This window comes from Balaenoptera ricei, chromosome 2 (genome assembly GCF_028023285.1).
Source record: "Balaenoptera ricei isolate mBalRic1 chromosome 2, mBalRic1.hap2, whole genome shotgun sequence".
In the NCBI taxonomy this organism is placed as follows: Eukaryota; Metazoa; Chordata; class Mammalia; order Artiodactyla; family Balaenopteridae; genus Balaenoptera; species Balaenoptera ricei.
Genome location: NC_082640.1, coordinates 103,983,278 through 103,997,523, shown reverse-complemented (window position 1 = coordinate 103,997,523; position 14,246 = coordinate 103,983,278). Strand labels below are relative to the sequence as shown.

Below are 14,246 nucleotides of genomic sequence, written 5' to 3'. Positions count from 1 at the left end.
ATCAAGGACAGGGTTATAAAAACTTTTTTAATTTCCAGAATGTAAATGAAATTCATTCCTCTAATGATAACATTTTTTAACATCTGGCTGAGGCTGAAACTTGGGTTTATCTCTGATTGCTTAAATTGGTTCAGATATCATTTCGGGTTTTTTTGTTTGTTTTTTGTTTTTAATCTGTGTTAATCATTTTTTTCTACCTACCTGTGGCCCATAGTTCCTTCTATAATTCTATTTTACTCCTGTGATTTTATGGAACTGTAATTTTAGAAACTAAAAAGACATGATTTTGTGCACTATGGTTCCAATTTTATCATCAGCATTCCTTAAAAGTTAAATCTTAGTTTAGTGGGAGCTGAAGTATCTAGACCAGTCCTTCCCAAATCCTTGACTAGATATTATTTATTCACTTTTTAATTGTGAGATACTTTACACATTTAAGAGACATTTGAGGACTTCCCTGGTGGCGCAACGGCTAAGAATCCGCCTAGCAATGCAGGGGACATGGGTTCAAGCCCTGGTCAGAGAACTAAGATCCCACATGCCACAGAGCAACTAAGCCCGTGTGCCACAACTACTGAAGCCCACGTGCCTAGAAACCCCTGCTCTACAACAAGAGAAGCCACCGCAATGAGAAGCCCGCGCACTGCAACGAAGAGTAGCCCCCACTCGCCGCAACTAGAGAAAGCTCACACGGAGCAATGAAGACCCAACACAGCCAAAATTTAATTAATTAATTAATAATAAAAAAGTACATTTGATGTATAGGTACATTGCAATGAATCAGTGAAAAGCAATGAGGTACCCATCCCACCGCCTAAGGAACAGAACTTCACCAATACCTCCTACTCATTTTTTTTTTTTTTTTTTAATTTCCTACTCATTTTTAAGGACTCGGTTTGATTAGTACCTCTTGTGATACACTAAGAGATTAACTATGTTGTCCTGGTGGTGAGAAAGGAATGTTTTTAATATCTTTTCCATATTTTTCATTTTTCTGAAATAACCATATATTTCTTTTCTAATAAGAAAAAATATTAACTTTACTTTAGAGGGAATAAAAACCCGTTTCCTCTGGGAAACTTTCCCAGACCACCATCTTAGTGGAATTAATCTTTTTATCTTTCTTTGCTCTTGAGGCTTGTTTACCTCTGTTACACTTGGTTCCATGATTATTTGCTTTCTAGTCTGTCTACCCCACTGGGCTGCTCACTCTTCCAGGATAGAGTTCATGCCTGATTCATCCCCTATGCCTAGCAGAGCTCTAATGCAAAAGCCATCCATAAAAGTTGAATGGAGAAAAGAAGAAAATAAGGAATGACCAATATCCAGCCCCTGCCACACTGACAATGCTTTTGTTACCAAACCAGGTTTGTTTGCGCAATGTGTGGCAAGCCAAATGCTGAGACACAGAGGTTTGCGGCAGAAAAATAATTTATTCACAAGGCAGCCAAGCCAGGAGGTGGGAGAACAAATCTCAGATCCGCCTCTCTGAAGGCTTGAGCTATTTATGGGATAAAGAAGTAGTGTAGACTTAGGCATGGGAAAAGGTGATTAGAGGTAGGGAAAGGTGAGGTAAATAGTGGTTTGCACAGGCGTATCTGGATTATATGCTTCTTCATGGGATGCATGTTCAAAAATGGAGGGGCTTAGTGTGATCTGAGAGTGGACTTTTGGCCCTCTTATGTCAAAAGGTTGTTCTTTGGACACCGGTGAGGGCCCAGCTTTAGGGTCAGTGGTCCCAACCAGTCTTAGCCAGCTTGAACTGAACAAGAGCTGATTCAAGGTTCTGAAAAAACAACTTAAGCCCCTGTTACTATAGCGACCCATACTTCAGAAGTGTTATCTGTAGGGGTGGTTAAGGAGTCTTGTGATATATTACCCAGGCTATGCGATGCCTGGAGGGTATGAAATTAAAGAGAGGAAAAAAACAAATTAAAGCTAGCTTAATCAGTGAAGGTAGTTTACAAGCAGAGGGGTTTTTAACAAGCTGTTCCTTACCTGTTGTTCTGTAAAACAGGCTGAAGAATTTCTGCTAGTCACAAACCTCTGTTAACACTGTGGGCACAGTTTCATTTTCATAATGAAAGCTGAGTTGTAGAAGAACAATTTCTCCTCTTTTTACAGGGAAGGGAGATCTGCCAGATAAACTGATTGTGGCAAGGGGCGAGGCCAGATGGGAAAACCAAGTAGGGGAATTCATTTCCTCCTGGATATTAGAGATGTTATCTGGTGTGCATGCGTCTGCCAGGGGAATCAGCCGTGGGCTGGGTGATTCTGGATGGAGTGCTCTATCTTATGCTGCATCTGCAGACCACTTTTGCAAATGTAATAAATCCCTGGCAGTCTGAGATAGGCACTGCCCTCCTGTCTCCTCCCCACCCCTCAACCGCCCAGCCTGAGAGAAGAGAGTAGAGCAGACCCCAAACCCCTGTTCTGCTCTCTGCCCAGAATACGAGAGCCTTATGTAGCTAGTTCTTTCAAGAGAGGCGACATATGCCTTGGGATGGTGGCCTTACCTCTTGTGTCTAACCTCTAATACGCTTGACACTTAAAAAAAAAATTGTTCTTATAAAATATTTAATGGCTACAAAATAATACTTATAATACATGTATAAAAATTGAGTACATTTATAACCCTTTGCACCCACGTCCTAGCGTAAGAAAGAGAACATCATTTTTGTCTTTTAAGAACCCTGCGTTCGTTGTTTTGCGTATACTGAAGAATCCTTGCATCCCTGGGATAAATCCCACTTGATCATGGCCTCTTTTTAATGTGTTGTTGGATTCTGTTTGCTAGTATTTTGTTGAGGATTTTTGTGACTATGTTCATCAGTGATATTGGTCTGTAATTTTCTTTTTTTGTGGTAGCTTTGTCTGGTTTTGGTATCAGGGTGATGGTGGCCTTGCAGAACGAGTTTGGAAGTGTTCCTCCCTCTGCAATTTTTTGGAAGAGTTTGAGAAGGATAGCTGTTAACTCTTCTCTAAATTTCGATAGAATTTGCCTGTGAAGCCATCTGGTCCTGGACTTTTGTTTGTTGGAAGATTTTTAATTACAGTTTCAATTTCATTACATGTGATTGGTCTGTTTACCATATTCACAAATTAAAGAATAAAAACCAGGGGCTTCCCTGGTGGCGCAGTGGTTTGGAGTCCGCCTGCCAATGCAGGGGACACGGGTTCAAGCCCTGGTCTGGGAAGATCCCACATTAGTTGCTGCGGAGCAACTAAGCCCGTGCGCTACAACTACTGAGCCTATGCTCTAGAGCCCGCGAGTTGCAACTTCTGAGACCGCACACCACAACTACTGAGGCCCACACGCCTAGAGCCCATGCTCCACAACAAGAGAAACCACCTCAGTGAGAGAAGCCCACGCACCACAACGAAGAGGAGCCCCTGCTCGCCACAACTAGAGAAAGCCCACGTGCAGCAACAATAACTCAATGCAGCCAAAAATAAATAAATAAATAATTTTAAAAAGAATAAAAACCATATGATCATCTCAATAGATGCAGAAAAAGCTTTTGACAAAATTCAACACCAATTTATAATAAAAACTCTCCAGAAAGTGGGCATAGAGGGAACCTACCTCAACATAATAAAGGCCACATACAACAAACCCACAGCAAACATCATTCTCAATGGTGAAAAACTGAAAGCATTTCCTCTAAGATCAGGAACGAGACAAGAATGTCCACTCTCGCCACTATTATTCAACATAGTATTGGAAGTCCTAGCCATGGCAATCAGAGAAGAAAAAGAAATAAAAGGAATACATATTGGGATAGAAAATGTAAAACTCACTGTTTGCAGATGACATGATACCATACATAGAAAATCCTAAAGATGCCACCAGAAAACTACTAGGACTAATCAATGAATTGGGTAAGGTTGCAGGATACAAAATTAATGCACAGAAATCTCTTGCATTCCTATACATTAACAACCAAAGATCAGAAAGAGAAATTAAGGAAACAATCCCATTTACCATCACAACAAAAAGAATGAAATACCTAGGAATAAACCTACCTAAGGAGGCAAAAGACCTGTACTCAGAAAACTATAAAACACTGATGAAAGAAATCAAAGATGACACAAACAGATGGAGAGATACCATGCTCCTGGATTGGAAGAACCAATATTGTGAAATGACTATACTACCCAAAGCAATCTACAAGTTCAATGCAATCCCTATCAAATTACCAATGGCATTTTTCACTGAATTAGAACAAAAAATTATACAATTTTTATGGAAACACAAAAGACCCTGAATAGCCAAAGCAATCTTGAGAAAGAAAAACGGAGCTGGAGGAATCAGGCTCCCTGACTTCAGACTATACTACAAAGCTACAGTAATCAAGACAATATGGTACTGGCACAAAAACAGAAATATAAATCAATGGTACAGGATAGAAAGCCCAGAGATAAACCCACGTACCTATGGTCACCTAATCTATGACAAAGGAGGCAAGAATATACAATGGAGACAAGACAGTCTCTTCAATAAATGGTGCTGGGAAAACTGGGCAGCTACATGTAAAATAATGAAATTAGAACACTACCTAACACCATACATAAAAATAAACTCAAAATGGATTAAAGACGTAAATGTAGGGACTTCCCTGGTGGTGCAGTGGTTGAGAATCCGCCTGCCAATGCAGGGGACACAGGTTCAATCCCTGGTCCAGGAAGATCCCACATGTTGCAGAGCAACTGGGCCCATGCACCACAATCGCTGAGCCTGCACTCGGGAGCTGCCGAGCCACAACTACTGAAGCCCACGCGCCTAGAAGCCCGTGCTCCGCAGCAAGAGAAGCCACTGCAGTGAGAAGCCCGTGCACTGCAACAAAGAGTAGCCCCTACTCGCTGCAACTAGAGAAAGCCCGCATGCAGCAACAAAGATCCAACGCAGCCAAAAATAAATAAATAAATAAAATTTTAAAAAAGACCAAATGTAAGACCAGACACCATAAAACTCTTAGAGGAAAACACAGGAAAAACACTCTTTGACGTAAATCACAGCAAAATCTTTTAGGACCCACCTCCTAGAGTAATGAAAATAAAAACAAAAATAAACAAATGGGACCTAATGAAACTTAAAGGCTTTTGCACAGCAAAGGAAAGCATAAACAAGACAAAAAGACAACCCACAGAACGGGAGAAAATATTTGCAAATGAAGCAAGAGAAAGGATTAATCTCCAAAATATATAAACAGCTCATGCAGCTTAATATCAAAAAAACGAACAACCCAATCAAAAAATGGGCAGAAGACCTCAATAGACAGTTCAGCAAAGAAGATATACAGATGGCCGAGAGGCACATGAAAAGATGCTCAACAACACTAATTATTAGAGAAAGACAAATCAAAACTACAGTGAGGTATCACCTCACACCAGTCCAAATGGCCATCATCAAAAAATCTACAAACAAGATTCATGAGCATTGCTTGATGCTCAGGAATTTCAAAAGAATAAGATTAGATGATTGATGACAAGGATTTCTGCAGAAGAGCTATGCAAATAGACCTCTCAGAATGGGCACAGGGGTGGAAGATGAAATCTATCCCATGCAAAGTCTCACCAAAGGTTATTCAGAGCAGAGGAATCTTAATAATCAAATGGACAGAATGGCCCATTCTACAGATGTTGAGAACATCCCTAACCATCTGCTGCTTGTGCAATGGCTTCATGAACAAAGAGAATCTAATGTCTAAGACGAAGGTCATTCATGGGCTGAATCACATGGACTTCCCCCAGACAACATGATCTGGTTAATACAATTCCTGAGGGCCCAAACTGCCAACAGCAGAGCCCAATACAGTGTATCTTCCCTGGTACTGCAAACCAGCCAGCTATGTGGAGAAAGATGACTATTTGTGGCTTCCTTCCATCATTGTGAGGCTGCGATACCTACACAGGCATGAACTTTATTCTGAATTTGCATATGATAGCCCTGCCTGTCTGCAAATTTACAAATTACTTTAATGCCCAATGATGCACTCCAGGGCTTCCCTGGTGGTGCAGTGGTTGAGAATCTGCCTGCCAATGCAGGGGACATGGGTTCGAGCCCTGGTCTGGGAAGATCCCACATGCCGCGGAGCAACTGGACCCGTGAGCCACAACTACTGAGCCTGCGCGTCTGGAGCTTGTGCTCCGCAACAAGAGAGGCCGCGATAGTGAGAGGCCCGCGCACTGAGATGAAGAGTGGCCCCCGCTCGCCGCAACTGGAGAAAGCCCTCGCACAGAAACGAAGACCCAACACAGCCATAAATAAATAAATTCATTTTTTAAAAAAATGATGCACTCCAAAACAATGGCTAAATCTCTTCCTAAAAAAGTGAAACATGGACTGTTGCCTATGGAATTCACTGGCCTATAACACAGAAGCAGCTGCTCTTATAAAATGAATGATAAACTGGACAATTGAGGACCCAATTTAGGAAACAGCAGGGAAATGACTTTTAGAGTTTGGAGTGCTGTCCTACAGAATAATGTTTAAGCTCTGAATCCAAAACAAATTTATATTTTGTTTCTCCCTTACCAGAATACAAGGGTCCTGGAATGATGGGGTGGCGTGAGAAAGGAAGGAGGCATGGTCCATTGTATTAATTGACACCAAATCACAGACCGTACCTAATGTCTCTTCTGCTCAAATGATCAGAGACTTGAGATGAACAAGATTTGAGGACACTTGCCAAAGAGATTTGGGGAAGAGATGTGGGTAAGATCAACTAAGAAGACACCCAGAGCGTGAGAATATTTGCAGCCCTTGTAAATCTCACCAAAAAGGCCGGAATTGTAGGGAAGGCTCTCTTATGAACTATTTCAAACATAAAATGGTGTCCATAAAAATATGATAAAAACCTGTGTACCCACTACCCAGATTATGAAATAAAACAGTACCAGTACTATTTAAGGTCCCTGGGTAACCTTCCATGATCTCACCATCCTTACTCTCTATACCCCCTCCTAGATGTAACCACTGCTCTGAATTTAGTTTTTTATGTCCCCATTCATGACTTCGTAAGTTTATTACACATGTACATATCAACAAAAAATATGTCAATTTTCATATTTTTCCATTTTATATACATGGGAGCACACTATCTGGATCCTTCAGCAACTTATTTAATTTTTGCTCAAGATTAGGAAAAGCATCCATATTTAATTTTCAATAATGTATAATTGTCTAATGAGTGAGTTTATTATGATTGTAGTTAGCAAATACCTTTTGAGTATTATATAAGTTGTTTCTAAATTTCTTTTTGCTATTATAAATAATTCTGTAATTTTTGTACCTGTATTCTTGTACATTGAGTTTATCTTGAGTTTTCTGTATGAGCAATCATATTGTTTGAATAAAAACACTCATTTATGAAAAAAAGAAACCTACAAACAATAAATGCTGGAGAGGTGTGGAGAAAAGGGAACCCTCTTACACTGTTGGTAGGAATGTAAGTTGTTACAGCCACTGTGGAGAACAGTATGGAGGTTCCTTAAAAAACTAAAAATAGAACTACCATATGACCCAGCAATCCCACTACTGGGCATATACCCTGAGAAAACAATAATTCAAAAAGACACATGCACCCCAATGTTCATTGGAGCTCTATTTACAATAGCCAGGACATGGAAGCAACGTAAGTGTCCATCGACAGATGAATGGATAAAGAAGATGTGGTACATATATATAACAGAATGTTACTCAGCCATAGAAAGAAATGAAATTGAGTCACTTGTAGAGATGTGGATGGACCTAGAGTCTGTCATACAGAGTGAAGTAAGCCAGAAAGAGAAAAACAAATATCACATATTAACGCATATATGTGGAATCTAGAAAAATGGTACAGATGAACCTATTTATAGAGCAGGAATAGAAAGGCAGACGTAGAGAACGGATGTGTCGACACGGGAGGTGGGGAAGGGGAGGGTGGGATGAATTGGAAGATTAGGTTTGACATAAATACACTACCATGTGTAAAATAGCTAGCTAGTGGGAACCTGCTGTATAGCACAGGCAGCTCAGCTCGGTGCTCTGTGATGGCCTAGTTGGGTGGGATGCGGGGGGAGGGAGGTCCAAGAGGGAGGGGATGTGTATATGCATATGGCTGATTCACTTCACTGTGTAGCAGAAACTAACACAACATTGTAAAGCAATTATACTCCAATCAAAAAAAAAAAACAAAACCCTGCATGTCTGTCTCCACTCCATCCCTTTTCCTTTTCTCAGAGGTAACTACCCTTAATATTACATTTATCATTTCCTTTTCTTTTTAATCTGCCCACGCATGTCTTTATCTCCGAACCATATATTGTTTAATTTTGCATGTTTGTGAGCTTTAGGTCAATAGAATTATTCTGTATTTTTCCAAGATTTGCTTTTTCATTCAGCATTTTCGTTGCTATAGTTTCCATTGTATGAATCAACCAAAAACTCCACTTTTGATGGCCATAAAGACTGTTTCCAGTTTTTTGGTAGTTACAAACAGTGCTATTATGAATATTCTTTTTTTTTTTTAATATTCTTGTATGTGTATCCTGATGCAGTCGGTGAGTTCTCCTAGGTTTATCTAGGAGAGGTTTGGTGGGTCACAGTGATGCATGTCTTAAGCTTTACTAGATGATGCCGAATTGTTTTCCTTGTTTTCCAAGTTGATTGTATCAGTCATAACAATTTGCAGTCCCAACAGTAATGTTTCAATTGTTAGACATCTTCACCAATACATGATGCTTACACATTTTTATTTTTTGCAAATCTGTAAAGCAGTATCTCACTGGTTTAATATGCATTTCTGGGATTTCTAATGATATTGAACATCATATTATAAGTTTATTGGCCATTTCCACTCTCTCTTTTGAAAAGTGCCTATTTGAGTCATTTGCCCATGTTTCTTCTATTGATTTATCTTTTTCTCCCTAATTTGTAAGAGTTCTTTGTATGTCCTGGGCATTAATCGTTTGTCAGTTTAACAAATCCTTTGTTAATCTTGAACATGTCTTATCTCTCTAGCTAAACTGTTAGTCCTGGAGGTTGAGGATAGGGATAGAGAGTACAGAAAAATAAATTAGAACAGTAAGGATCCTTTAGGATTACAACTTCCTATTTCCCTTATACCTTTCTCCACATGGGTCAAAGTGCTGGAGGCACAGAACGTGCCCTTCAGTGAAGTGAAGATTTTTCAAGAGCCTGGGAGGGAAGGTTACAAGCTGGCTTTGTTTTGCTTTCTTTTTCTTTTCTTTTTTTTTTTTTATTTGCTCCAAGTATTTTATTTTTTTATTTTTTTATTGGGGTATAGCTGTTTTACAATGTTGTGTTAGTTTCTACTGTACATTGGAGTTCCCTGTGCTATACAGCAGGTTCTTGTTAGTTATCTATTTTATACATATTAATGTATGTATGTCAATCCCAGTCTCCCAATTCATCCCACTGTCTTGCTTTCTTTTTAAAGAACCAATCACAACAAGGCAGAAAAAGAATGTTGAGTTGTCAGATTTTGATACATTCAGATGAGGGCGTGGACGCGTGGAGGTGAACTCGCTGCACTCTCTTTGGTGGCTGGTGAGGGCAAGTTTCTTTTGCCCCCAGGTGTTGCCGTGTGAGCTCTTACACGTGCGCTGAGTCTCTCCAGCTTCGCCGGAAGCTTTCTGAACCGACAGCCAGATTCCGTTGGTTTAAGTCTCTCCAGGCCTGGCACTCAGCCAAGCGCTCAGTTCCTTTACAGATTTACCTACAAGGCCACAGAAATGCACGGTTCCGCCGCTGTACTAGGAATTGCAGTCGGGAAGGCGGGAAAGAGCAGTGCACCCGAGGGGTCTCCTGCCTGTCTCCCGCGAGCTGAAGGAATCTCTGGAGAAAGTGTCTTGGGGCCGGGAAGTGGGGATCCGCTAAACATTTTAGAGGCGTCCCCGGGTGCGGTGGGCAGGAGCTTGGGAGGCCTCAGTGGGGTAGCCGTCTGCACCCTGCTCTGCTTCACAGGGGAGGGGGCGGGGACCAGGAGGACTTTGTAACCTGTTATTGAAGGTGTTGCAGTAACAGGGCGCAAAGTCAACACGCGCGCAGGGCGCCACGGCCCACCGCAGCCTGCAGAGCCCGGCGGGCCACCCGGGTCTCCGGTCCGGGGCTGGGGGAGCGACACCTCGCCCCCCCTCCCCCCCCGCGCCCAACACAGATCCCGCCTCGCCGCGGGACGACCCGCGGAAGCAGCGGCGGGCACCAAGGGTCCCAGGGCGCTGCCCTAGCGCTGGGGGCGGGTCTCGAATCGCCGAGCTCCGGGGCGTGTCACGGGCGCCAGCTCCTGATTGGTCGGCCGGGGCGGTAACGGGCCAGGAGCTGCTGGATTGGCGCAGCCCGAGGCCAGAGCAGGAGTAACTGGACTCCAGGCGGCCGATCGCAGTCCCGGAGCCCGAGGGGCTGGCGTCTGCGCCGGGCCCAAAGTCTAGGGAGAGAGCCTGACCGGGACGCGCGCACCATGCCCTACCTGCTCATCAGCACCCAGATCCGCATGGTGAGTACCCGCTGGCCATCCCTGGGAGTTGGCGTTCGGCCCGGGTCAGGGGTGGGGGGGCGCTGCAGACCGCATCTCGGCGCCTCCCTCCCGGGCGACGCCCGCGGGTGGCCGGACCCGGAAGCCGCCCGGAACACGCCCCCCTGGGCGGCCGGGAGGGAGGCTGGGTCTTGGACTCAGCCTGGATCCAGGGACTCAGAGAGCTCTGGCGGCCCGGCGACTGCAGCGCCGCGAAGGGGACCAGGTTAGTGCGTCCCCACCACCCAGCGAGCTCCGGGCGCCTGTGGCTCCGGTCCTACCTGCCTGCGGGAGGTCGGAGCCTTCGGGAGGGACCCAGGAAGTCCTGGTCTCACATGTGCAGCACCCACTGCCCCACACAGAGCCACTCCGCCAGGGAGTGGGGAGTGGGAGTGGACTAACCTGAGGGAGAGAGGTTTGTTAAAGAAAAGGATGTGCTAAGACGCCAAGACCCCTGTGCCGAGTGGCCCACTAGCTGCACCCTTACGCACTTCCAGGAAGAGCTCTCCTGAGACCTTAGAAAAGGAAGAGAAGAAAGAACCCGAGACTGCCCATGGGGTTAGAGATGGGAGAACACCATTCAACAGTCAGAAACCACGCCCCTTTCCCTGGGCGCAGTTTCCTCTGCAAAAAGAAGGTGCTGGTTGCTCCATGAGTCCCCATTTGGCTCCCCAGTGCTTGGGTGATCCATCAGAGGGTACACAGCTCCCTTGGGATGCAGGAAATAACAGATGGGATCACCACTGGGTGGGAGAGGTCTCGGCAGTGCCACAGGGCAGTGGTTTAGGAACCAGTCAGCTGTGCAGTTGTTAAAATGTAGACTCCTGGACCCCTTCCCAGACCTCCGTAAGCACTCTGGAAGCCTGGGGCTTGGGAATTCAGTGCTCCTCAAGCAATTTAAAAAAATAACAGTTTCATTGATATATTATAATACATATCACCACAGAATTCACCAAAGTGTACAATTCAATGGTGATGGGGTTTTTTTGTTTTTTTTTTTTTAGCTTGCTCAGGGTTGTGCATCCATCAACATAGGCAATTTTAGAACATTTCTATCACCTTAAAAAGAAACCCTGTACCCATACCCTGTCCTTAGCAGTCACTCCTCATTTCCTCCGGGCCCCTCAGCCCCAGGTAACCACCTGTCTACTTTTCGTTGTAACATGTGGTCTTTGGCCTCTTTCACTTACATGATGTTTTCAAGGTCCATCCATATTGTAGCACACATCAATACTCGTTCCTTTTTATTGTCAAATAAAATTCCATTGAATGGCTATAGCACATTTTATTTATCCACTGATCAGTTGACAAACATTTAGGTTGTTTCCACTTTCTGGTTATTATGAATAATGCTACTGTGAACATTCGTGTGCAAGTTTTTGTGTGGACATATGTTCTCATTTCTCTGTTCTCCAGGTGATTCTGATACACAGATATAGGCGGTGGTGCCTGGCGTGAAGGTGCCAGTAGTTGGGCATTGCCCAGCCCGGCCTAGAGGGTGCAGGGAGGCCCCGCATGGCTCAGCCTGATCACTGATGGACTCCACCCCTTCCCAGCTTGTGTTTAGCCCCCAAGATTCCTTTCCTCTCCCTGCAGTCTTTAACTGAAGCGGGCTCAGAGCCGGCAGGCGGGGGAGGAAGGAGAGGTGAGACCGCTCACCTCTACCTGGCAGCCAGCCAAGCAGCCGCTGTGACTTACCTTGCAGGAGGTGGGCCCCACCATGGTGGGCGATGAGCACTCCGACCCAGAACTGATGCGGCATCTGGGGGCCTCAAAAAGAAGCGTCCTGGGAAACAACTTGTAAGTAGTAGCATTCCTAAGGATCTTCTCCTTGCCAGCCCCTAGACCTGTCTCTGTTCCTTTTACACAACAGGACAATGCCACTGCCTAGCCTCAGGACCCCTCTGCCTGCATCCTGGGGATCTGTCCTCTGTAGGCTTTCTCTGAGAGCTTTCCCACTGGCCCTCCCTTCACAAGGGAGCCCCTGGACAAAGTCCCAGGACAGAGTCTGGTTCCCTGAGTATAGGACTCTGCAAGTGGACTGCTCCTTGCCCTGCCCTCTCATCTCTAAACTGGATCCCATCAAGGCAAAGACAAGCACAGAGAAAGGCTTCTGTCTTGAAGAGATGGCTAAGGAACAAAGCTCAGCCCTAGAAACAGGGAGAAGGGAGCCTGGGTCCTGCTTCCAGTTCAGCTGCTGCCTGGGGACTTAGCCACTTCCCTTGGCATCCTTCACACCAGCCCCAAGTCTAAACAGTGATTGATGCTTCCTTTTCTGCCCCTCACCCCTTCCTGCCGTAGGCAGGGAGAACTCCGGCTACACAGGCTCAAACTCCTGAGAAGGGTCACCAGAGTGCACCCCAGTTAAAAGAAGGGAAAGAGGAGGCGAGCTGGCCGTAGCCCCTTGGTCAGGGTTGGAGGGCAGAAGCCAACCCCATCCCTTTGCCATAAGGCTTTTGTCTCTGAGATGCCCAGCCTGGGGCTTCAGCCCTTTATCTACCTGATGGCCCTTCAGAATCAATTAACCCTGAAAGAAGGGAAACCAAGCATTCTCCATCCTAGGGAGTGGCACTCCGAGCCAGGAGCTCTTGGGGGCCAAACTGACTGCTCCACGACTGCAGGACAGCCAGGCAGCAAGAGGGCAGAGGCCTGGGGGAGGGTCCCAGGGGGAGCAGGCTGCTCCTGCTGAACAGGCAGTGGCCCAGGGCACATGGAGCTGTTGTCAGACTCATGCCGGTTCTACTCTCTGGATGACATCGGGAAAGCTGCTTTACTCCTCTCTTTTCTCACTTATAAAATGGGAACAATTAACAGTACCTTCCTTAGGTTGTTGGAACAAATGAGATGATGCAAAGAGCTTAGTAGATGAGGGGCAGAGAATGTGTACTCAGCCTGGCACCCAGAAGGCACCCAGCAAATGTCAGTCCCTGTTAGTACTCCTGACCAGGCCTAGTCTGCAGCAGATACTAGCTTGGTACGCGGGGCTGTGCTGTTGTACCCCCTCACGCCACCCTCCTTCTCTTCGCAGCTGTGAGTACTACGTCAATGACCCTCCTCGAATAGTCCTTGACAAGCTGGAGCGCAGGGGCTTCCGTGTGCTGAGCATGACAGGGGTGGGCCAGACATTGGTGTGGTGCCTGCACAAGGAGTGACCCTCCCACGCTGAGGAGCTGCAGTCACCCCTTCTCTGGAGTGGTTGCCATGGGCCCCGACCCCAGGACCCTGCCTCACTCACCGCCCTGCCCATTCTTCCCAAGTCGTCATTTTCCTCGGCCCAGCACCACTGGGCAATGAATGGCCTTCTCTGAAACCTGCCTCAGCCAGTGGGGGGGCAGGGCCCCTGGCCCTGGTGCCCCCAGCTGCCCCTCCGGCTTCAGGCCTGGCGCGGGCCCTGGAGGAGGCCGTGTTCTGTGGCAGGCTGAGGAGCTGGCAAGAGCCAGGCTGCCCCTGGCAGGGAGCTGGGTGCCCCCACGGAGCGTGGCTCCAGGACTGCGCGCGTGGGTCCTGCGTAGCTAGTCCAAGCCAGTAAAGGGCTGTGATGAGTGGTCGCTCCTCTGCTCCGCTGGCCACTGACTCTCACCGTGCGGAGCGCCTCCCTGGGGTCTGCCCACTGCCTGGGAGGGAGAGCCAGGCCTGGGTGGAGCCCTCTGAGGCAGAACCCAGAAACCAGGGCCACGCTTGGGCAGGCCCACACCCTACACCTATGTATGCAATAGAGGTAGACTC

The 14,246-nt window shown here is 46.0% G+C and overlaps 1 protein-coding gene across 1 annotated transcript; it reads left to right on the top strand.

Moving 5' to 3' along the window:
* Nucleotides 1-10,331: 10,331 nt before the first annotated feature.
* On the top strand, nucleotides 10,332-14,245 carry GCHFR (GTP cyclohydrolase I feedback regulator). The gene is made up of 3 exons (XM_059913616.1): nucleotides 10,332-10,502; nucleotides 12,226-12,320; nucleotides 13,549-14,245. The coding sequence occupies exons 1-3, from the start codon at nucleotides 10,467-10,469 to the stop codon at nucleotides 13,670-13,672; spliced, it is 255 nt and encodes an 84-aa protein (XP_059769599.1). The 5' UTR covers nucleotides 10,332-10,466; the 3' UTR covers nucleotides 13,673-14,245.
* The last annotated feature ends 1 nt before the right edge of the window (nucleotide 14,246 follows it).

Coding starts and splice junctions, on each gene's coding strand:
- GCHFR (XM_059913616.1), top strand. CDS start 10,467: ATGCCCTACCTGCTCATCAGCACCCAGATCCGCATG. Junction 10,503..12,225: donor TCAGCACCCAGATCCGCATG/GTGAGTACCCGC, acceptor CTTACCTTGCAG/GAGGTGGGCCCCACCATGGT. Junction 12,321..13,548: donor AGCGTCCTGGGAAACAACTT/GTAAGTAGTAGC, acceptor TTCTCTTCGCAG/CTGTGAGTACTACGTCAATG.